The 22,596-nt window shown below is 41.6% G+C and overlaps 1 protein-coding gene across 1 annotated transcript in view; it reads right to left on the reverse strand.

Annotated features, from left to right (window-relative positions):
* Window positions 1–22,596, reverse strand: part of LOC115194587 (IgGFc-binding protein) — a gene marked incomplete in the record, with an annotated part of 100,674 nt that overhangs the window by 73,136 nt on the left and 4,942 nt on the right. Inside the window, 31 exon segments of the mRNA XM_029754407.1 lie at window positions 1,239–1,377; window positions 1,559–1,687; window positions 2,035–2,183; window positions 2,527–2,771; window positions 4,364–4,493; window positions 4,870–5,060; window positions 5,253–5,336; window positions 5,535–5,673; window positions 5,801–6,000; window positions 6,431–6,572; window positions 9,770–9,908; window positions 10,070–10,198; window positions 10,592–10,740; window positions 11,082–11,326; window positions 13,015–13,144; window positions 13,521–13,711; window positions 13,904–13,987; window positions 14,186–14,324; window positions 14,452–14,651; window positions 15,082–15,223; window positions 16,973–17,111; window positions 17,353–17,481; window positions 17,833–17,981; window positions 18,323–18,567; window positions 20,257–20,386; window positions 20,763–20,953; window positions 21,102–21,227; window positions 21,381–21,459; window positions 21,632–21,729; window positions 21,881–22,048; window positions 22,199–22,354. Coding sequence (XP_029610267.1) covers window positions 1,239–1,377; window positions 1,559–1,687; window positions 2,035–2,183; window positions 2,527–2,771; window positions 4,364–4,493; window positions 4,870–5,060; window positions 5,253–5,336; window positions 5,535–5,673; window positions 5,801–6,000; window positions 6,431–6,572; window positions 9,770–9,908; window positions 10,070–10,198; window positions 10,592–10,740; window positions 11,082–11,326; window positions 13,015–13,144; window positions 13,521–13,711; window positions 13,904–13,987; window positions 14,186–14,324; window positions 14,452–14,651; window positions 15,082–15,223; window positions 16,973–17,111; window positions 17,353–17,481; window positions 17,833–17,981; window positions 18,323–18,567; window positions 20,257–20,386; window positions 20,763–20,953; window positions 21,102–21,227; window positions 21,381–21,459; window positions 21,632–21,729; window positions 21,881–22,048; window positions 22,199–22,354 — 4,706 coding nt within the window.

The following is a 22,596-nucleotide window of genomic DNA, read 5'->3' on the forward strand; positions in this document are numbered from 1 at the left end:
CTTCCACTTCACAGAATTGGAGAACCGAACGACATTTATGTTTTGGAGAAGGTATGAAAGATCGGTGAAGAATCCAGCTACGAACTGGTCCGTTAGGTACAATTTTGTGAAGCTCATGAGAGACAATACGGCCATATTACCATGGCGCTGTTTACATAATAGCCTCAGTTGTGAGACTTACATCTAATGGTTGTATAAAAATGAATGAATAAGGATAAAGCAATTGGGAATATGTTGGGATGCTTGTAAGATATTAATATGAGAGAATTGTATTTCTGTTTAAAGTTTCACCAAGTCATCGGCACGCCCCCATGAACAGATGGGACCTGGCATCATGAGACAGCCTTTTTCTGTTATTCCGAATATAACCCCCACTCAGGGTTTCTATCACCAGACCGAGCCTCTACTCCATTACGAGTTGGCTGAAGGTTTGACCATGCATTCCTCTAACTGAACTTTAACCATACCACGTGGTTAAACTCTTAGACTATCGATACCGACAGAATAATAACAAGTCTTTGATATTAATTAATAGTCTGCAGCTAGGAATTCGGTATCATTGAATGCGAAGACCAACAAAACATCTGTCCTACAACGACATTAATGAATGTCACTTTGAAATATCCATTCTAACCAAGGGAGAGAGAGAGAGAGAGAGAGAGAGAGAGAGAGAGAGAACGCGAGAACAAACTCTCCAACGGAACGAACTTTTCAACTAAGATCCCGACGACACACTGAGCGTGAATATATATATTGATTGCAATTGTTCCCGAATGAGTGAGCGTTCATGTGCAAAGAATTAGCATTTCAATTGTTATAATGATCAACTTTTATCAACCTTTTGTCTAACAAGCCACCATGCCGGTTTAGCCTACTAGGGCACATTCCTCTATCATTTCTTTGTAAAGATATCTACTGTTTGTTATGCATTTCTGTGAATTACTTAGTTAGTAAATAAATGATTTTAAGACAATTGATGTATGGATGACTCATAGAGAAGACTGGGGTTGTGCAGATAACCAACAATTTACGACGTTTGGAATGAGACTGACAAGGTAAACGAATACATCATTAATCAGAAGACTCATAGATCAGATACTATAATATCTGAAAGTTACGATGCCAAAGACACGACAATCTTAAAGACAAAATATGATATGACCCTATATTCTGTACATTACAGTAATTACTCACATTGGGTAGGTCACTATATCCCGCACATTACGGTAGTTACTCACATTGGGGTTGACCTTGGGGTGACAGACAGCGAATGGTCCCTTCTTGTCCAGTAGCATGCCGCAGTAGCCAGAGCTCTCATACCTGTCCAGTTCATCATCAGTACAGCCTGGGATGGTGGTGTTGGGCTTCTTGTTACAACTGGAGTCAGAGACAGGGTGAATCAGTCATGTGTGTGTGTTTGTGAGTGCCTTTGTGTGTGTGCCTGCGTGTGCGTGTGTGTGTGTGTGTGTGTGTGTGTGTGTGTGTGTGTGTGTGTGTGCGTGCGTGCGTGCGTGCGTGCGTGCATGTGTGTGTGTGTATAACTGGTGGCATGACTCACTTGGGATCTGTGACCCAGCTGTGTCCAAAGTCATTGGGGTTGGTGGTCAGAGAACCGTCGGGTTTCCTGAAGTCATCGTTGGAGTTTCCGTTGTAGTCTCCACACAGTCCACACAGCTTGTCCTTATAGCTAAATACAGAGGAGCAAACAGACCGATGAGTCAAGCATTTTTTCTAGAATTTTAATGACAACATTATAAAATAGAAATATTGCAATGGGAGAAGTTTCTATTTGTTTTTCATTTTTATGTTGTGTTTAAATGGTTATTTTAATGGTATATCATGTCGGGGTCACCAAAACTGTAGGAGAGAAACCAAGCTGCATAGACCCCATTTTTGGTCTCTCTCTCTCTCTCTGTGTGTGTGTGTGTGTGTGTGTGTGTGTGTGTGTGTGTGTGTGTGTGTGTGCGTGTGCGTGTGTGTGTGTGCGTGTGTGTGTGTTCTCTTCAGTGTGTGTATGAAGCAGTTTTGACTCACTCCTTGATGACCTTGATGTCCATGTAGTGGTTTCCGTCATATCGTACGGTCACACCAAAGTCCATGGCTACAGTGTAGTGTTTACCAGACTTCAAAACAGACACGCCTGTAGCTGGGGTCAGTGGGATGTTCACATTGATACCATTCAACTAGGAGGAGAAGAGGACACAGACATGTGTTAGTGAGGGGCATTTCTTTTCTCATGTTTTTTAGCTTCCTCTTTTTATAAGCTGTTCTGTGTTTTGTATGTATCTTATGCATTTAATGCTGCTCAGGAAATTCTCTTCGGTGACAATAAAGATTGATTGAATACAATGACAAACTGTTCTTGACTGTGTACGTTACTTTATATTGAATGCGTACATGCAGGGCTCTGCATTTTATCAGTATTTCTTTCCATTGTTACATTTTGAAACATTTTGAAACGTCTTCCTCATCTCTTCTTCTCTCTACCCCCAACCCCATCCCTCCATCAATCCCTCTCTCTCTCACCTGCACGGTGCCTCCCTTCAAGATGGAGATCTTCACCCCACGCACGTACACATGCACAGCCTTCAGGTAGGAGATGGTTGGTTTGTTGAAGCGGTTCTCATTGTCAGCATGCACCTCGTAGTGAGGCACTGACGTGTGGTTACAGGGCTCTGACATCAGGTAGCTGCAGTTCCCCATGAAGTTGTACTTCTTCTTGTCGAAGGTGGTGTAGTGAGGGTCACCAGATGCGATACAGGTAGAGGTGTCTGGGGGGAATAGTGATTATAAAGTTGGGAGTGAGATTAGTAATTGGCTGATGGAAATAATATGGACTCAGTGTTCACATAGTTGGGTTATTGTTTTCACCAAATGATGCCTGACAAAATGTAACTAGTGTTTTCCAATCTGCACATAATACATGTATACTGTAAACAAGGCTGTCTGTTTGCATAGCTAGGAATCAAACTCTAGGAACGATCCACTTTACTGTAGGTTGGATGTTCCCATGGGTTTCAAGATGGAACTCCTTACCAATATAATTGATTTGAAAAGCCTTTCATCTTTATATCTCATGATTACTCAGCTACTACAAGTTATGATAGCTGAGCTAATACAAGTTATAATTACTCAGCTAATACAAGTTATGACAACTGAGCTAATACAATAACTGAGCTAATACAACTTATGCTATCTGATGAAAGAGAAGTTAAGATATCTCAGCTAATATAAGCGGTGATAACTTAGCAAACACAATTCATGATAACTGAGCTAATACAAGATCTGATAAATTAGCTAATACAAGTTATGATAACTGAGCTAAGACAAGTTATGATAACTGGGGCTGCAGGTAGCCTAGTGGTTAGATCGTTGGGCCAGTAACCGAAAGGTTGCTAGATTGAATCCCCGAGCTGACAAGGTAAAAGTCTGTTGTTCTTTCCCTGAACAAGGCAGTTAACCCGCCGTCATTGTAAATAAAAATTTGTTCTTAAAAACCTCTTAAGTATTGACCCCTTTTTTTCAATTTTCGCCTAAAATGACATACCCAAATCTAACTGCCTGTAGCTAAGGCACTAAAGCAAGGATATGCATATTCTTGGTACCATTTCAAAGGAAATACTTTGTAGTTTGTGGAAATGTAAAAGGAATGTAGGACAAGATAACACATTAGATCAGGTAAAAGATAATACAATGAAAAAACCAACCGTTTTTTTGTATTTTTTTGTACCATCATGTTTGAAATGCAAGAGAAAGGCCATAATGTATTATTCCAGCCCAGCTGCGATTTAGATTTTGGCCAGTAGATGGCAGCAGTGTATGTGCAACGTTTCAGACTGATCCAATGAACCATTGTATTTCTGTTCAACATTTTGTATCAAGACTGCCAAAATGTGCCTATTTTCTTATTTAATAACTTTTCATGTTCAAAACTGTTCACTCTCCTCAAACAATAGCATGGTATTCTTTCACTGTAATAGACACTGTAAATTGGACAGTGCAGTTAGATTAACAAGAATTTAAGCTTTCTGTCAATGTCAGATATGTCCATGTCCTGGGAAATGTTCTTGCTACTTACAACCTCATGTTTATCGCTTTAGCCTACGTTTGCTTGGTGGGGACCAACCAATCCTGAAGAAGTTTTAACTGACTTGCCTAGTTAAATAAAGGTAAAATAAAAACTCAGCTAATTCAAGTTCATATAACTTAGCTATTACAAGTTATGATAACTGAGCTATTACAAGTTGTGATAACTGAGCTATTACAAGTTATGGTAACTGAGCTAATACAAGTTTGATAACTGAGCTAATACAAGTTATGATAACTTTGCTAATACAACGTATTATAACTCAGATAACAGTACCTTTAGGATAGCAGGCTCCGTTGCGACACTCCTCCGTGTGAGAGCAGGAGTTGTCCACACAGTCCAGGATGTAGTTTCCAGCACAACGACAAAGTTTGGAGCAGCCGTCACCAAAGATGATCTCTCCTGGCTAAAAGGACAGAGACGGGGAGAGAGGAATTATTAACGTGTTGTTTGCCAATTCACTTTTTAAAAACGTTTATTTGTGCATTCTGTGAATGTATATGTGTGTTCCTTACGTTGTTGGTCATTTTTAAAGTATATTTGTGATGTGCTGAGAGGAGCACTATCAATATCCAAATGAGTGGACATTCTGGACAGTAAAAGTACCGTATCGTATGATATCGTATCATGTTGTGTATCACATCGTATATCGTGTATCATATATCGTTTGGTATGCCGTATGGTATATCATACACAATATTGTATATCACATTCTATTGTGTCATATTCTATCACAAAGTACATTCTTAACCACAGACTAACAATCCCAGATGGTCTCGTACCTCATAGTAGTCACCTCCCTCCAGACAGCCACATGTTTCTATGGGGACACAGCGTCTGCCTTTGAACACAAAGCCTGGCTTACAGAAACACGCACTGATACAGGAGCCAGTGCAGTTGGTGGAGGGTTCCTTACAGCTGGGGATGCAGGCTGGGCCACACTCTATGTACTCAGCATTGGGAGGGCACGTCACTGTTGGGGGAGAGAGGGAGAGGAGGATGGGGGGAGGCATAGAAGAGACGGTAAGAGGGTGTGGTGGAAGGGAGACAAGGGGTTAGTATCAGGAATTATTTGGTTACCAATTAACTGATTTGTGCAAATACAGAAAGCGGTTTCTGATTCTGATCGTAAGAATGAGAACAGATGACTGTCTGTTAATTTCACCTGGTGGTTTTGTGGTAGTAGGTTTGGCAGTAGTTGGTTTAGGTGTAGTTGGTATGGGAGTAGTTGGTTTGGCTGTAGTTGGGGCTGAGGGACAGAGGGAGACAGCATGAGACATAAGAGAGAAAGATATTATAGCCAAGTCTCAGATCTGTTTGTGCTGTCTGGTCAACTCATATGGTCACAGCCTGGTCACCTACCCTACCATCCAAGACGTCAGACGTCAAAACACCATTATGAGTGTGTGTGGGTGTTTGTACGGACTGTTTATGTCAGGGAACTTACTTGTAGGGTAGCAGTCCAGCTCTCCACCCTGGACCTTACACTCGTGCATTGGAGGGCAATCAGAGGGGTTGCAGGTGACGAAGGGAGCGTTACAATAACATTTCAGCTTACAGTCCTCCACGTACCACTCCTCACCAGGCTGGAGGGAGGGAGGGAAGGAGGAGAGATGGATGGAGAGACAATAGTTAATCAGTGGATGGTTGCTGGTTGGTTACATACACGTCACACACACAAAGTCCATCACCCGACACACACAACACACTCACCTCGTAGTACTGTCCGTTAGTGTCTTTGCAGCCACAGGAGTTCTCTTTGACACACTTCCCAGCGCTGAGGACGTAACCAGGGTCACACACACAGCCCTCTGAACAGGGAGCATCACACCCTGTGGAGGGTCTGGAGGCACAGGTGGGCTGGCAAGGGGCGGCACAGGGCACGTACTGACTGTTGGGGGGGCATGTCAGAGCTAGAGAGAAGGAGGGAAGAGGAGACTTTAGGAGATAAGTCTACTTTAAAACATGACTGTCTCTTAATAATGACTTTGTTGATTATACGGAACAGTACTGTTAGAGTGTATTGTTTGGTCTTTGATGTGCTAATAACAGCAGGGTCTTTGGTGAGTGAATGAATAATTATTATTATGTGAATCACTACAATTTCCATCTTCATCATCAATATCTGTCTCTTCCTTGTTATTATTACGTATAACATGTATCTGTACCAGGGTTGGGGTCCATTCCATTTCAATTCCAGTCAATTCAGGAAGTACTTTGAAATACCAATTCCAATTCTCTTTAATGCTTTTCAGTGAGGGACATTTGGAATGAGAATTTGGTTTACTTTGTGAAATGACTGTAATTGAAATGGAATTGACCACAACATTGATCTGTACTCACGGCAGAAGGTGCTGTTCCTCCAGGTTCCGATGGTGACTCCTCGGTCCTGACAGTCATTGACGTACGACTCGATGGACTCACACAGGATGGGTTGAGCACCATCCAGCTCGCACAGGTCAAACAGACAGTCCTTGAAGAAACTCTGAAATAGACACACATAAACATACGCTTGTCTTCGACTTGTACACAAAGCTTGTAGGTTTGGTTACTTAAGTGACAAAGTTGTTTGAATTGAATTAAATGAAACGTATTTAAACATTTCTGCACTAAATATGTCTATACATTAACAAAATGTCTTCTTGGGGGTGAGATTTCACACATTAAACAAAGTTTTGTTTAATCTTGTCATGACTTTGCCCTCTTTGGGTTTTCTATGCACCATCCCCCTACCTCTGTCTCCCAAACCCAGGCTCTGTGAGAGCAGTCGTAAATTCCTAAGAGAATGTCCTGCCTCATGGCCACGGTATGGAGACAGAGTGGGTTTCATAGAAAGAACCAAGGGGTTCTTCCACTTCACAGAATTGGAGAACCGAACGACATTTATGTTTTGGAGAAGGTATGAAAGATCGGTGAAGAATCCAGCTACGAACTGGTCCGTTAGGTACAATTTTGTGAAGCTCATGAGAGACAATACGGCCATATTACCATGGCGCTGTTTACATGATAGCCTCAGTTGTGAGACTTACATCTAATGGTTGTATAAAAATGAATGAATAAGGATAAAGCAATTGGGAATATGTTGGGATGCTTGTAAGATATTAACCTGTTAGGGCTAGGGGGCAGTATTTACACGGCCGGATAAAAAACGTACCCGATTTAATCTGGTTACTACTCCTACCCAGTAACTAGAATATGCATATACGTATTAGATATGGATAGAAAACACCCTAAAGTTTCTAAAACTGTTTGAATGGTGTCTGTGAGTATAACAGAACTCATATGGCAGGCAAAAACCTGAGAGATTCCTTTACAGGAAGTGGCCTGTCTGACCATTTATTGGCTTTCTTTGACATCTCTTTCCAAAACAAAGGATCTATGCGGTAACGTGACACTTCCCACGGCTCCCATAGGCTCTCAGAGCCCGGGAAAATGCTGAATGTCATCATTGCAGCTCCAGGCTGAAACACATGATCGCCTTTGTCAAGTGGCCGATCAGTAGACAATGGGCAATAGGCGCGTGCACTGGCCGCCCCCGTCTTTCTTTTTTTTCCTCTATTTAGCTAAACGCATATTCCTGGTTGGAATATTATCGCTTTTTTACGAGATAAATTGCATAAAAATGTATTTTAAACAGCGGTTGACATGCTTCGAAGTACGGTAATGGAATATTTAGAATTTTTTTGTCACGAAATGCGCCATGCTAGTGACCCTTATTTACCATTTTGGATAGTGTCGTGAACGCACGAACAAAACGCCGCTGTTTGGATATAACGATGGATTATTTGGGACTAAACCAACATTTGTTATTGAAGTAGAAGTCCTGGGAGTGCATTCTGACGAAGAACAGGAATGGTAATAACATTTTTGTTATAGTAAATCTGATTTTGGTGAAGGCTAAACTTGCTGGGTGTCTAAATAGCTAGCCCGTGATGGCTGGGCTATGTACTTAGAATATTGCAAAATGTGCTTTCACCAAAAAGCTATTTTAAAATGGGACATATCGAGTGCATAGAGGAGTTCTGTATCTATAATTCTTAAAATAATTGATATGCTTTTTGTGAACGTTTATCGTGAGTAATTTAGTAAATTGTTAGTAAATTCCCCGGAAGTTTGCGGGGGGTATGCTAGTTCTGAACGTCACATGCTAATGTAAAAAGCTGGTTTTTGATATAAATATGAACTTGATTGAACAAAACATGCATGTATTGTATAACATAAAGTCCTAGGTGTGTCATCTGATGAAGATCATCAAAGGTTAGTGCTGCATTTAGCTGTCTTCTGGGTTTTTGTGACATTATATGCTAGCTTGAAAAATGGGTGTCTGATTATTTCTGGCTGGGTACTCTGCTGACATAATCTAATGTTTTGCTTTCGTTGTAAAGCCTTTTTGAAATTGGACAGTGTGGTTAGATTAACGAGAGTCTTGTCTTTAAATAGCTGTAAAAAAGTAATATGTTTGAATGTAAGTAATAGCATTTCTAAGGTATTTGAAAATCGCGCCACAGGATTCAACTGGCTGATACGTAGGTGGGACGATTTGGTGCCACCTAGCCCAGAGAGGTTAATGTGAGAGAATTGTATTTCTGTTTAAAGTTTCACCAAGTCATCGGCACGCCCCCATGAACAGACGGGACCTGGCATCATGAGACAGCCTTTTTCTGTTATTCCGAATATAACCCCCACCCAGGGGTTCTATCACCAGACCGAGCCTCCACTCCATTACGAGTTGGCTGAAGGTTTGACCAGGCATTCCTCTTACTGAACTTTAACCATACCACGTGGTTAAACTCTTAGACTATCGATACCGACAGAATAATAACAAGTCTTTGATATTAATTACTAGTCTGCAGCTAGGAATTCGGTATCATTGAATGCGAAGACCAACGAAACATCTGTCCTATAACGACATTAATGAATGTCACTTTGAAATATCCATTCTAACCAAGGGAGAGAGAGAGAGAGAGAGAGAGAGAGAAAGAACGTGAGAACAAACTCTCCAACAGAACGAACTTTTGAACAAAGATCCCGACGACACACTGAGCGTGAATATGTATATTGATTGCAATTGTTCCTGAATGAGTGAGCGTTCATGTGCAAAGAATTAGCATTTCAATTGTTATAATTATCAACTTTTATCAACCTTTTGTCTAACAAGCCACCATGCCGGTTAAGCCCACTAGGGCACATTCCTCTATCATTTCTTTGTAAAGATATCTACTGTTTGTTATGCATTTCTGTGAATTACTTAGTAAATAAATGATTTTAAGACAATTGATGTATGGATGACTCATAGTGAAGACTGGGGTCGTGCAGATAACCAACAATTTAGAACGTTTGGAATGAGACTGATGAGGTAAACGAATACATCATTAATCTGAAGACTCATAGATCAGATATTATAATATCTGAAAGTTATATTAGGAAAATTATAACTTTGTAATCTGAATATTTTCCTTGGTGCCCCGACCTCCTAGTTAATTACAGTTACACGATTAATCAGTTTAATCGCGTAATAATAATTACAGATAGTTATTTGATAAAAATGTCTTCAGTTTTAATGATGCCAAAGACACGACAATCTTAAAGACAAAATATGATATGACCCTATATTCTGTACATTACAGTAATTACTCACATTGGGTAGGACACTATATCCCGCACATTACGGTAGTTACTCACATTGGGGTTGACCTTGGGGTGACAGACAGCGAATGGTCCGTTCTTGTCCAGTAGCATGCCGCAGTAGCCAGAGCTCTCATACCTGTCCAGTTCATCATCAGTACAGCCTGGGATGGTGGTGTTGGGCTTCTTGTTACAACTGGAGTCAGAGACAGGGTGAATCAGTCATGTGTGTGTGTGTGCCTGTGTGTGTGCCTGTGTGTGTGATTGTGTGTGTGTGTGTGTGTGTGTGTGTGTGTGTGTGTGTGTGTGTGTGTGTGTGTGTGTGTGTGTGTGTGTGTAACTGGTGGCATGACTCACTTGGGATCTGTGACCCAGCTGTGTCCAAAGTCATTGGGGTTGGTGGTCAGAGAACCGTCGGGTTTCCTGAAGTCATCGTTGGAGTTTCCGTTGTAGTCTCCACACAGTCCACACAGCTTGTCCTTATAGCTAAATACAGAGGAGCAAACAGACCGATGAGTCAAGCATTTTTTATAGAATTTTAATAACAACATTATAAAATAGAAATATTACAATGTGAGAAGTTTCTATTTGGTTTTTATTTTTATGTTGTGTTTATATGGTTATTTTAATGGTATATCATGTCGGGGTCACCAAAACTGTAGTAGAGAAACCAAGCTGCATAGACCCCATTTTTGGTCTCTCTCTCTCTCTCTCTCTCTCTCTCTCTCTCTCTCTCTCTCTCTCTCTCTCTCTCTCTCTCTCTCTCTCTCTCTCTGTGCGTGCGTGCGTGCGTGCGTGTGTGTGTGTGTGTGTGTGTGCGTGTGTGCGTGTGTGTGTGTGTGTTCTCTTCAGTGTGTGTATGAAGCAGTTTTGACTCACTCCTTGATGACCTTGATGTCCATGTAGTGGTTTCCGTCATATCGTACGGTGACACCAAAGTCCATGGCTACAGTGTAGTGTTTACCAGACTTCAAAACAGACACGCCTGTAGCTGGGGTCAGTGGGATGTTCACATTGATACCATTCAACTAGGAGGAGAAGAGGACACAGACATGTGTTAGTGAGGGGCATTTCTTTTCTCATGTTTTTTAGCTTCCTCTTTATAAGCTGTTCTGTGTTTTGTATGTATCTTATGCATTTAATGCTGCTCAGGAAATTCCCTTCGGTGACAATAAAGATTTATTGAATACAATGACAAACTGTTCTTGACTGTGTACGTTACTTTATATTGAATGTGTACATGCAGGGCTCTGCATTTTATCAGTATTTCTTTCCATTGTTACGTTTTTAAACATTTTCAAATGTCTTCCTCATCTCTTCTTCTCTCTACCCCCAACCCCATCCCTCCATCAATCCCTCTCTCTCTCACCTGCACGGTGCCTCCCTTCAAGATGGAGATCTTCACCCCACGCACGTACACATGCACAGCCTTCAGGTAGGAGATGGTTGGTTTGTTGAAGCGGTTCTCGTTGTCAGCATGCACCTCGTAGTGAGGCACTGACGTGTGGTTACAGGGCTCTGACATCAGGTAGCTGCAGTTCCCCATGAAGTTGTACTTCTTCTTGTCGAAGGTGGTGTAGTGAGGGTCACCAGATGCGATACAGGTAGAGGTGTCTGGGGGGAATAGTGATTATAAAGTTGGGAGTGAGATTAGTAATTGGCTGATGGAAATAATATGGACTCAGTGTTCACATAGTTGGGTTATTCTTTTCACCAAATGATGCCTGACAAAATGTAAATAGTGTTTTCCAATCTGCACATAATACATGTATACTGTAAACAAGGCTGTCTGTTTGCATAGCTAGGGATCAAACTCTAGGAACGATCCACTTTACTGTAGGTTGGATGTTCCCATGGGTTTCACGATGGAACTCCTTACCAATATAATTGATTTGAAAAGCCTTTCATCTTTATATGTCATGATTACTCAGCTACTACAAGTTATGATAGCTGAGCTAATACAAGTTATAATAACTCAGCTAATACAAGTTATGACAACTTAGCTAATACAATAACTGAGCTAATACAACTTATGCTATCTGATGAAAGAGAAGTTAAGATATCTCAGCTAATATAAGCGGTGATAACTTAGCAAACACAATTCATGATAACTGAGCTAATACAAGATCTGATAAATTAGCTAATACAAGTTATGATAACTGAGCTAAGACAAGTTATGATAACTGGGGCTGCAGGTAGCCTAGTGGTTAGATCGTTGGGCCAGTAACCGAAAGGTTGCTAGATTGAATCCCCGAGCTGACAAGGTAAAAGTCTGTTGTTCTTTCCCTGAACAAGGCAGTTAACCCGCCGTCATTGTAAATAAAAATTTGTTCTTAAAAACCTCTTAAGTATTGACCCCTTTTTTTCAATTTTCGCCTAAAATGACATACCCAAATCTAACTGCCTTTAGCTCAGGCACTAAAGCAAGGATATGCATATTCTTGGTACCATTTCAAAGGAAATACTTTGTAGTTTGTGGAAATGTAAAAGGAATGTAGGACAAGATAACACATTAGATCAGGTAAAAGATAATACAATGAAAAAACCAACCGTTTTTTTGTATTTTTTTGTACCATCATGTTTGAAATGCAAGAGAAAGGCCATAATGTATTATTCCAGCCCAGCTGCGATTTAGATTTTGGCCAGTAGATGGCAGCAGTGTATGTGCAACGTTTCAGACTGATCCAATGAACCATTGTATTTCTGTTCAAAATTTTGTATCAAGACTGCCAAAATGTGCCTATTTTCTTATTTAATAACTTTTCATGTTCAAAACTGTTCACTCTCCTCAAACAATAGCATGGTATTCTTTCACTGTAATAGACACTGTAAATTGGACAGTGCAGTTAGATTAACAAGAATTTAAGCTTTCTGTCAATGTCAGATATGTCTATGTCCTGGGAAATGTTCTTGCTACTTACAACCTCATGTTTATCGCATTAGCCTACGTTTGCTTGGTGGGGAACCACCAATCCTGAAGAAGTTTTAACTGACTTGCCTAGTTAAATAAAGGTAAAATAAAAACTCAGCTAATTCAAGTTCTTATAACTTAGCTATTACAAGTTATGATAACTGAGCTATTACAAGTTGTGATAACTGAGCTATTACAAGTTCTTATAACTTAGCTATTACAAGTTATGATAACTGAGCTATTACAAGTTGTGATAACTGAGCTATTACAAGTTGTGATAACTGAGCTATTACAAGTTATGATAACTGAGCTAATACAAGTTTGATAACTCAGCTTATACAAGTTATGATAACTTTGCTAATACAACGTATTATAACTCAGCTAACAGTACCTTTAGGATAGCAGGCTCCGTTGCGACACTCCTCCGTGGGAGAGCAGGAGTTGTCCACACAGTCCAGGATGTAGTTTCCAGCACAACGACAAAGTTTGGAGCAGCCGTCACCAAAGATGATCTCTCCTGGCTAAAAGGACAGAGACGGGGAGAGAGGAATAATTAACATGTTGTTTTCCAATTCACTTTTTTGTAAAGTTTATTTGTGCATTCTGTGAATGTATATGTGTGTTCCTTACGTTGTTGGTCATTTTTAAAGTATATTTGTGATGTGCTGAGAGGAGCACTATCAATATCCAAATGAGTGGACATTCTGGACTGTAAAAGTACCGTATCGTATGATATCGTATCATGTTGTGTATCACATCGTATATCGTGTATCATATATCGTTTGGTATGCCGTATGGTATATCATACACAATATTGTATATCACATTCTATTGTGTCATATTCTATCACAAAGTACATTCTTAACCACAGACTAACAATCCCAGATGGTCTCGTACCTCATAGTAGTCACCTCCCTCCAGACAGCCACATGTTTCTATGGGGACACAGCGTCTGCCTTTGAACACAAAGCCTGGCTTACAGAAACACGCACTGATACAGGAGCCAGTGCAGTTGGTGGAGGGTTCCTTACAGCTGGGGATGCAGGCTGGGCCACACTCTATGTACTCAGCATTGGGAGGGCACGTCACTGTTGGGGGAGAGAGGGAGAGGAGGATGGGGGGAGGCATAGAAGAGACGGTAAGAGGGTGTGGTGGAAGGGAGACAAGGGGTTAGTATCAGGAATTATTGGGTTACCAATTAACTGATTTGTGCAAATACAGAATGCGGTTTCTGATTCTGATCGTAAGAATGAGAACAGATGACTGTCTGTTAATTTCACCTGGTGGTTTTGTGGTAGTAGGTTTGGGAGTAGTTGGTTTAGGTGTCGTTGGTATGGGAGTAGTTGGTTTGACTGTAGTTGGGGCTGAGGGACAGAGGGAGACAGCATGAGACATAAGAGAGAAAGATATTATAACCAAGTCTCAGATCTGTTTGTGCTGTCTGGTCAACTCATGTGGTCACAGCCTGGTCACCTACCCTACCATCCAAGACGTCAGACGTCAAAACACCATTATGAGTGTGTGTGGGTGTTTGTACGGACTGTTTATGTCAGTGAACTTACTTGTAGGGTAGCAGTCCAGCTCTCCACCCTGGACCTTACACTCGTGCATTGGAGGGCAATCAGAGGGATTGCAGGTGACGAAGGGAGCGTTACAATAACATTTCAGCTTACAGTCCTCCACGTACCACTCCTCACCAGGCTGGAGGGAGGGAGGGAAGGAGGAGAGATGGATGGAGAGACAATAGTTAATCAGTGGATGGTTGCTGGTTGGTTACATACACGTCACACACACAAAGTCCATCACCCGACACACACAACACACTCACCTCGTAGTACTGTCCGTTAGTGTCTTTGCAGCCACAGGAGTTCTCTTTGACACAGTCCCCGGCGCTGAGGACGTAACCAGGGTCACACACACAGCCCTCTGAACAGGGAGCATCACACCCTGTGGAGGGTCTGGAGGCACAGGTGGGCTGGCAAGGGGCGGCACAGGGCACGTACTGACTGTTGGGGGGGCATGTCAGAGCTGGAGAGGAGGAGGGAAGAGGAGACTTTAGGAGATAAGTCTACTTTAAAACATGACTGTCTCTTAATAATGACTTTGCTGATTATATGGAACAGTACTGTTAGAGTGTATTGTTTGGTCTTTGATGTGCTAATAACAGCAGGGTCTTTGGTGAGTGAATGAATAATTAGTATTATATGAATCACTACAATTTCCATCTTCATCATCAATATCCGTCTCTTCCTTGTTATTATTACGTATAACATGTATCTGTACCAGGGTTGGGGTCCATTCCATTTCAATTCCAGTCAATTCAGGAAGTACTTTGAAATACCAATTCCAATTCTCTTTAATGCTTTTCAGTGAGGGACATTTGGAATGAGAATTTGGTTTACTTTGTGAAATGACTGGAATTGAAATGGAATTGACCCCAACATTGATCTGTACTCACGGCAGAAGGTGCTGTTCCTCCAGGTTCCGATGGTGACTCCTCGGTCCTGACAGTCGTTGACGTACGACTCGATGGACTCACACAGGATGGGTTGAGCACCATCCAGCTCGCACAGGTCAAACAGACAGTCCTTGAAGAAACTCTGAAATAGACAAACATAAACATACGCTTGTCTTCGACTTGCACACAAAGCTTGAAGGTTTGGTTACTTAAGTGACAAAGTTGTTTGATTTGAATTAAATGAAACGTATTTAAACATTTCTGCACTAAATATGTGTATACATTAACAAAATGTCTTCTTGGGGTTAAGATTTCACACATTAAACAAAGTTTTGTTTAATCTTGTCATGACGTTGCCCTATTTGGGTTTTCTATGCACCATCCCCCTACCTCTGTCTCCCACACCCAGGCTCTGTGAGAGCGGTCGTAAATTCCTAAGAGAATGTCCTGCCTCATGGCCACGGTATGGAGACAGAGTGGGTTTCATGGAAAGAACCAAGGGGTTCTTCCACTTCACAGAATTGGAGAACCGAACGACATTTATGTTTTGGAGAAGGTATGAAAGATCGGTGAAGAATCCAGCTACGAACTGGTCCATTAGGTACAATTTTGTGACGCTCATGAGAGACAATACGGCCATGTTACCATGGCGCTGTTTATATAATAGCCTCAGTTGTGAGACTTACATCTAATGGTTGTATAAAAATGAATGAATAAGGATAAAGCAATTGGGAATATGTTGGGATGCTTGTAAGATATTAACGTGAGAGAATTGTATTTCTGTTTAAAGTTTCACCAAGTCATCGGCATGCCCCCATGAACTGACGGGACCTGGCATCATGAGACAGCCTTTTTCTGTTATTCCGAATATAACCCCCACTCAGGGTTTCTATCACCAGACCGAGCCTCCACTCCATTACGAGTTGGCTGAAGGTTTGACCATGCATTCCTCTTACTGAACTTTAACCATACCACGTGGTTAAACTCTTAGACTATCGATACCGACAGAATAATAACAAGTCTTTGATATTAATTACTAGTCTGCAGCTAGGAATTCGGTATCATTGAATGCGAAGACAGACGAAACATCTGTCCTATAACGACATTAATGAATGTCACTTTGAAATATCCATTCAAACCGAGAGAGAGAGAGAGAGAGAGAGAGAGAGAGAGAGAGAGAGAGAGAAAGAACGCGAGAACAAACTCTCCAACAGAACAAACTTTTCAACAAAGATCCCGACGACACACTGAGCGTGAATATATATATTGATTGCAATTGTTCCTGAATGAGTGAGCGTATCATGTGCAAAGAATTAGCATTTCAATTGTTATAATTATCAACTTTTATCAACCTTTTGTCTAACAAGCCGCCATGCCGGTTAAGCCCACTAGGGCACATTCCTCTATCATTTCTTGTAACGATATCTACTGTTTGTTATGCATTTCTGTGAATTCCTTAGTAAATAAATGATTTTAAGACAATTGATGTATGGATGACTCATAGTGAAGACTGGGGTCGTGCAGATAACCAACAATTTACAACGTTTGGAATGAGACTGACGAGGTAAACGAATACATCATTAATCAGAAGACTCAAAGATAAGATATTATAATATCTGAAAGTTATATTAGGAGAATTATAACTTTGTAATCTGAATATTTTCCTTGGTGCCCCGACCTCCTAGTTAATTACAGTTACACAATTAATCAGTTTCATCACGTAATAATAATTACAGAGAGTTATTTGATAAAAAATGTATTCAGTTTTAATGATGCCAAAGACACAACAATCTTAAAGACAAAATATGATATGACCCTATATTCTGTACATTACAGTAATTACTCACATTGGGTAAGACACTATATCCCGCACATTACGGTAGTTACTCACATTGGGGTTGACCTTGGGGTGACAGACAGCGAATGGTCCGTTCTTGTCCAGTAGCATGCCGCAGTAGCCAGAGCTCTCATACCTGTCCAGTTCATCATCAGTACAGCCTGGGATGGTGGTGTTGGGCTTCTTGTTACAACTGGAGTCAGAGACAGAGTGTATCAGTCATGTGTGTGTGTTTGTGTGTTTGTGTGCCTTTGTGTGTGTGTATGTGTCTGTGTGTGTGTGTGTGTGTGTGTGTGTGTGTGTGTGTGTGTGTGTGTGTGTGTGTGTGTGTGTGTGTGTGTGTGTGTGTGTGTGTGTGTGTGTGTGTGTAAGTGTGTGTGTGCGTGCGTGCATGCGTGCGTGCGTGTGTGTGTATAACTGGTGGCATGACTCACTTGGGATCTGTGACCCAGCTGTGTCCAAAGTCATTGGGGTTGGTGGTCAGAGAACCGTCGGGTTTCCTGAAGTCATCGTTGGAGTTTCCGTTGTAGTCTCCACACAGTCCACACAGCTTGTCCTTATAGCTAAATACAGAGGAGCAAACAGACCGATGAGTCAAGCATTTTTTCTAGAATTTTAATGACAACATTATAAAATAAAAATATTACAATGTGAGAAGTTTCTATTTGGTTTTTATTTTTATGTTGTGTTTAAATGGTTATTTTAATGGTATATCATGTCGGGGTCACCAAAACTGTAGGACAGAAACCAAGCTGCATAGACCCCATTTTTGGTCTCTCTATCTCTATGTTTTTGTGTGTTTGTATGTTTGTGTGTGTGTGTGTGTGTGTGTGTGTGTGTGAGTGAGTGCGTGCGTGCGTGTGTGCGTGCGTGTGTGTTCTCTTCAGTGTGTGTATGAAGCAGTTTTGACTCACTCCTTGATGACCTTGATGTCCATGTAGTGGTTTCCGTCATATCGTACGGTCACACCAAAGTCCATGGCTACAGTGTAGTGTTTACCAGACTTCAAAACAGACACGCCTGTAGCTGGGGTCAGTGGGATGTTCACATTGATACCATTCAACTAGGAGGAGAAGAGGACACAGACATGTGTTAGTGAGGGGCATTTCTTTTCTCATGTTTTTTAGCTTCCTCTTTATAAGCTGTTCTGTGTTTTGTATGTATCTTATGCATTTAATGCTGCTCAGGAAATTCCCTTCGGTGACAATAAAGATTTATTGAATACAATGACAAACTGCTCTTGACTGTGTACGTTACTTTATATTGAATGCGTACATGCAGGGCTCTGCATTTTATCAGTATTTCTTTCCATTCTTATGTTTTTAAACATTTTCAAATGTCTTCCTCATCTCTTCTTCTCTCTACCCCCAACCCTATCCCTCCATCAATCCCTCTCTCTCTCACCTGCACGGTGCCTCCCTTCAAGATGGAGATCTTCACCCCACGCACGTACACATGCACAGCCTTCAGGTAGGAGATGGTTGGTTTGTTGAAGCGGTTCTCATTGTCAGCATGCACCTCGTAGTGAGGCACTGACGTGTGGTTACAGGGCTCTGACATCAGGTAGCTGCAGTTCCCCATGAAGTTGTACTTCTTCTTGTCGAAGGTGGTGTAGTGAGGGTCACCAGATGCGATACAGGTAGAGGTGTCTGGGGGGAATAGTGATTATAAAGTTGGGAGTGAGATTAGTAATTGGCTGATGGAAATAATACGGACTCAGTGTTCACATAGTTGGGTTATTGTTTTCACCAAATGATGCCTGACAAAATGTAAATAGTGTTTTCCAATCTGCACATCATACATGTATACTGTAAACAAGGCTGTCTGTTTGCATAGCTAGGGATCAAACTCTAGGAACGATCCACTTTACTGTAGGTTGGATGTTCCCATGGGTTTCACAATGGAACTCCTTACCAGTATAATTGATTTGAAAAGCCTTTCATCTTTATATAAGTGATGATAACTGAGCTAATACAAGTTATGATAGCTGAGCTAATACAATAACTGAGCTAATACAACTTATGCTATCTGATGAAAGAGAAGTTAAGATATCTCAGCTAATATAAGTGGTGATAACTTAGCAAACACAATTCATGATAACTGAGCCAATACAAGTAAAGATAAGGGAGCTAATACAAGTTATGATAACTGAGCTAATACAAGATCTGATAAATTAGCTAATACAAGTTATGATAACTGAGCTAAGACAAGTTATGATAACTGAGCTAAGACAAGATCTGATAACTTAGCTAATACAAGTTATGATAACTGAGCTAAGACAAGTTATGATAACTGGGGCTGCAGGTAGCCTAGTGGTTAGATCGTTGGGCCAGTAACCGAAAGGTTGCTAGATTGAATCCCCGAGCTGACAGGGTAAAAGTCTGTTGTTCTTTCCCTGAACAAGGCAGTTAACCCGCCGTCATTGTAAATAAAAATGTGTTCTTAAAAACCTCTTAAGTATTGACCCCTTTTTTTCAATTTTCACCTAAAATGACATACCCAAATCTAACTGCCTGTAGCTCAGGCACTAAAGCAAGGATATGCATATTCTTGGTACCATTTGAAAGGAAATACTTTGTAGTTTGTGGAAATGTGAAAGGAATGCAGGACAAGATAACACATTACATCAGGTAAAAGATAATACAAAGAAAAAAATAACCGTTTTTTTGTATTTTTTGTACCATCATGTTTGAAATGCAAGAGAAAGGCCATAATGTATTAATCCAGCCCAGCTGCAATTTAGATTTTGGCCAGTAGACGGCAGCAGTGTATGTGCAACGTTTCAGACTGATCCAATGAACCATTGTATTTCTGTTCAAAATTTTGTATCAAGACTGCCCAAATGTGCCTATATTCTTATTTAATAACTAATCATGTTCAAAACTGTGCACTCTCCTCAAACAATAGCATGGTGTTCTTCCACTGTAATAGACACTGTAAATTGGACAGTGCAGTTAGATTAACAAGAATTTAAGCTTTCTGCCCATGTCAGATATGTCTATGTCCTGGGAAATGTTCTTGCTACTTACAACCTCATGTTTATCGCTTTAGCCTACGTTTGCTTGGTGGGGACCAACCAATCCTGAAGACGTTTTAACTGACTTGCCTAGTTAAATAAAGGTAAAATAAAAACTCAGCTAATTCAAGTTCATATAACTGAGCTATTACAAGTTATGATAACTGAGCTATTACAAGTTGTGATAACTGAGCTATTACAAGTTGTGATAACTGAGCTATTACAAGTTATGATAACTGAACTATTACAAGTTTGATAACTCAGCTAATACAAGTTATGATAACTTTGCTAATACAACGTATTATAACTCAGCTAACAGTACCTTTAGGATAGCAGGCTCCGTTGCGACACTCCTCCGTGGGAGAGCAGGAGTTGTCCACACAGTCCAGGATGTAGTTTCCAGCACAACGACAAAGCTTGGAGCAGCCGTCACCAAAGATGATCTCTCCTGGCTAAAAGGACAGAGACGGGGAGAGAGGAATTATTAACGTGTTGTTTTCCAATTCACTTTTTTGTCAAGTTTATTTGTGCATTCTGTGAATGTATATGTGTGTTCCTTACATTGTTGGTCATTTTTAAAGTATATTTGTGATGTGCTGAGAGGAGCACTATCAATATCCAAATGAGTGGACATTCTGGACAGTAAAAGTACCGTATCGTATGATATCGTATCATGTTGTGTATCACATCGTATATCGTGTATCATATATCGTATGGTATGCCGTATGGTATATCATACACAATATTGTATATCACATTCTATTGTGTCATATTCTATCACAAAGTACATTCTTAACCACAGACTAACAATCCCAGATGGTCTCGTACCTCATAGTAGTCACCTCCCTCCAGACAGCCACATGTTTCTATGGGGACACAGCGTCTGCCTTTGAACACAAAGCCTGGCTTACAGAAACACGCACTGATACAGGAGCCAGTGCAGTTGGTGGAGGGTTCCTTACAGCTGGGGATGCAGGCTGGGCCACACTCTATGTACTCAGCATTGGGAGGGCACGTCACTGTTGGGGGAGAGAGGGAGAGGACGGGGTGGTAAAGGGGTGTATGGGGTGGGGTGGAATGGAGTCAAAGGTTAACAACAGAGCTCATTTGTGACGGTTTCTGATTCTGACCGTGAGAATGGTACAGGTGATTGGCTGTTAATCTCACCTGGTGGTTTTGTGGTTGGTGGTTTTGGTGTAGAAGGCTTGGGGGTTGAGGGTTTGGGAGTAGTTGTTCCTGGTGCTGATGTAGTTGGTCCCGGTGTTGGAGGTTTTGGTGTAGTTGGTGGAGGAGCTGAAATAACCAATGAAAACATTTGAGACACAAAATAATACTTTCAGAAGACCAAATTAACTCCAGAGGCTAGCAGTTTTCAAAGATCAGAAGACATGATTGTCTATATTCACACAAGATATTGATAATCTCAGATCATAGATTATTCATTACCTGTGCAGGCTGTGATGCATACAGCGTCTATAGCGATGTCTGTCTCAGGGGTCTCACCGTAGAAGCCAACAATCACAAACTGAAACACAAACCCCCTCCATCAAATCAACATTCAAACAAAAGGAAAACAGGTATGGTTTACCAGATAAATACACATTTGTGCTTCGATAAAGAAGGGTTGAATATGAGAGCACAAGGCAATTTTTTTGTTTATATCAAATTTGTAACACATCAATTTTCAGCCTGTTTACCTGCATGTTATCTGAGCCAAGGTAGCGTATCTCTGCAGGCTTCCAACCCTGGCCCTGGTTCCCTGTCAAGGAGAAGATGGGGGAACCAAGGCTTCCTCCTGGAGGGGGAGAGCGAGAGAGAGATATAGAGAGAGTAGAGGCAGAGAGTGGGTAATCAAAGGTAAGTGAAGCTGCAAGATATTGGTTATCTTACCACAGGACACATCTATCTTATAGGTATGTGGAGCTGCAAGACATCAGTTATCTTACCGCTGGTCACTGCATAGACATTGAGCTTCATGGTGGTGGCAGTGCCGTACATGTAATAATGGAAGGTGAGGTCCAGACAGCCAGAGGAGGTGGTGGTGGATGGGCTCCACAGCTCTACTTTCTCTCCAGGGACACGAGACAACGAGTCCATCAGCAGATATTGGCCCACTACGGAGAGAAGAGACCACATGAAAACAAGACAATATGAGAAAGTACATGAGTGACCGTTAATATGAGCTGTTGGGTGTCACAATGTATTTTCTCCCAGTAAATAAAAGATGATTTAGACAGCAGCACAGTGTTCAAACGAAGACCTACAGCCTGGTTTGGAGAAGTCATCGTCAGGACCAGATCCTTCTGTGTCAGTTTGACCATTCCACTGCTCCCAACCAAACAAGTCAGGATTTGATGGTTTACGTGCCTCCCAGCTGCACAGATCATCAGTGGTGTCGAAGTCACAACCAGTCAGACAGGCTGTGGAAATACATGGGATTGATCAGTACAGGTGTATGATATAGTCAAACTGGAAAGGGAAAGAGAGAAAGGGGGGGGGGGGGGGGGGGGGGGGGGGGGGGGGGGGGGGGGGGAGGCGGGGGGGGGGGGGGGGGGGGGGGGGGGGGGGGGGGGGGGGGGGGGGGGGGGGGGGGGGGGGGGGGGGGGGGGGGGGGGGGGGGGAGAGAGGAGAGAGAGAGAAGAGAGGGGTGGGGGGTGGGGGG

Source organism: Salmo trutta, chromosome 5, assembly GCF_901001165.1.
Source record: "Salmo trutta chromosome 5, fSalTru1.1, whole genome shotgun sequence".
In the NCBI taxonomy this organism is placed as follows: Eukaryota; Metazoa; Chordata; class Actinopteri; order Salmoniformes; family Salmonidae; genus Salmo; species Salmo trutta.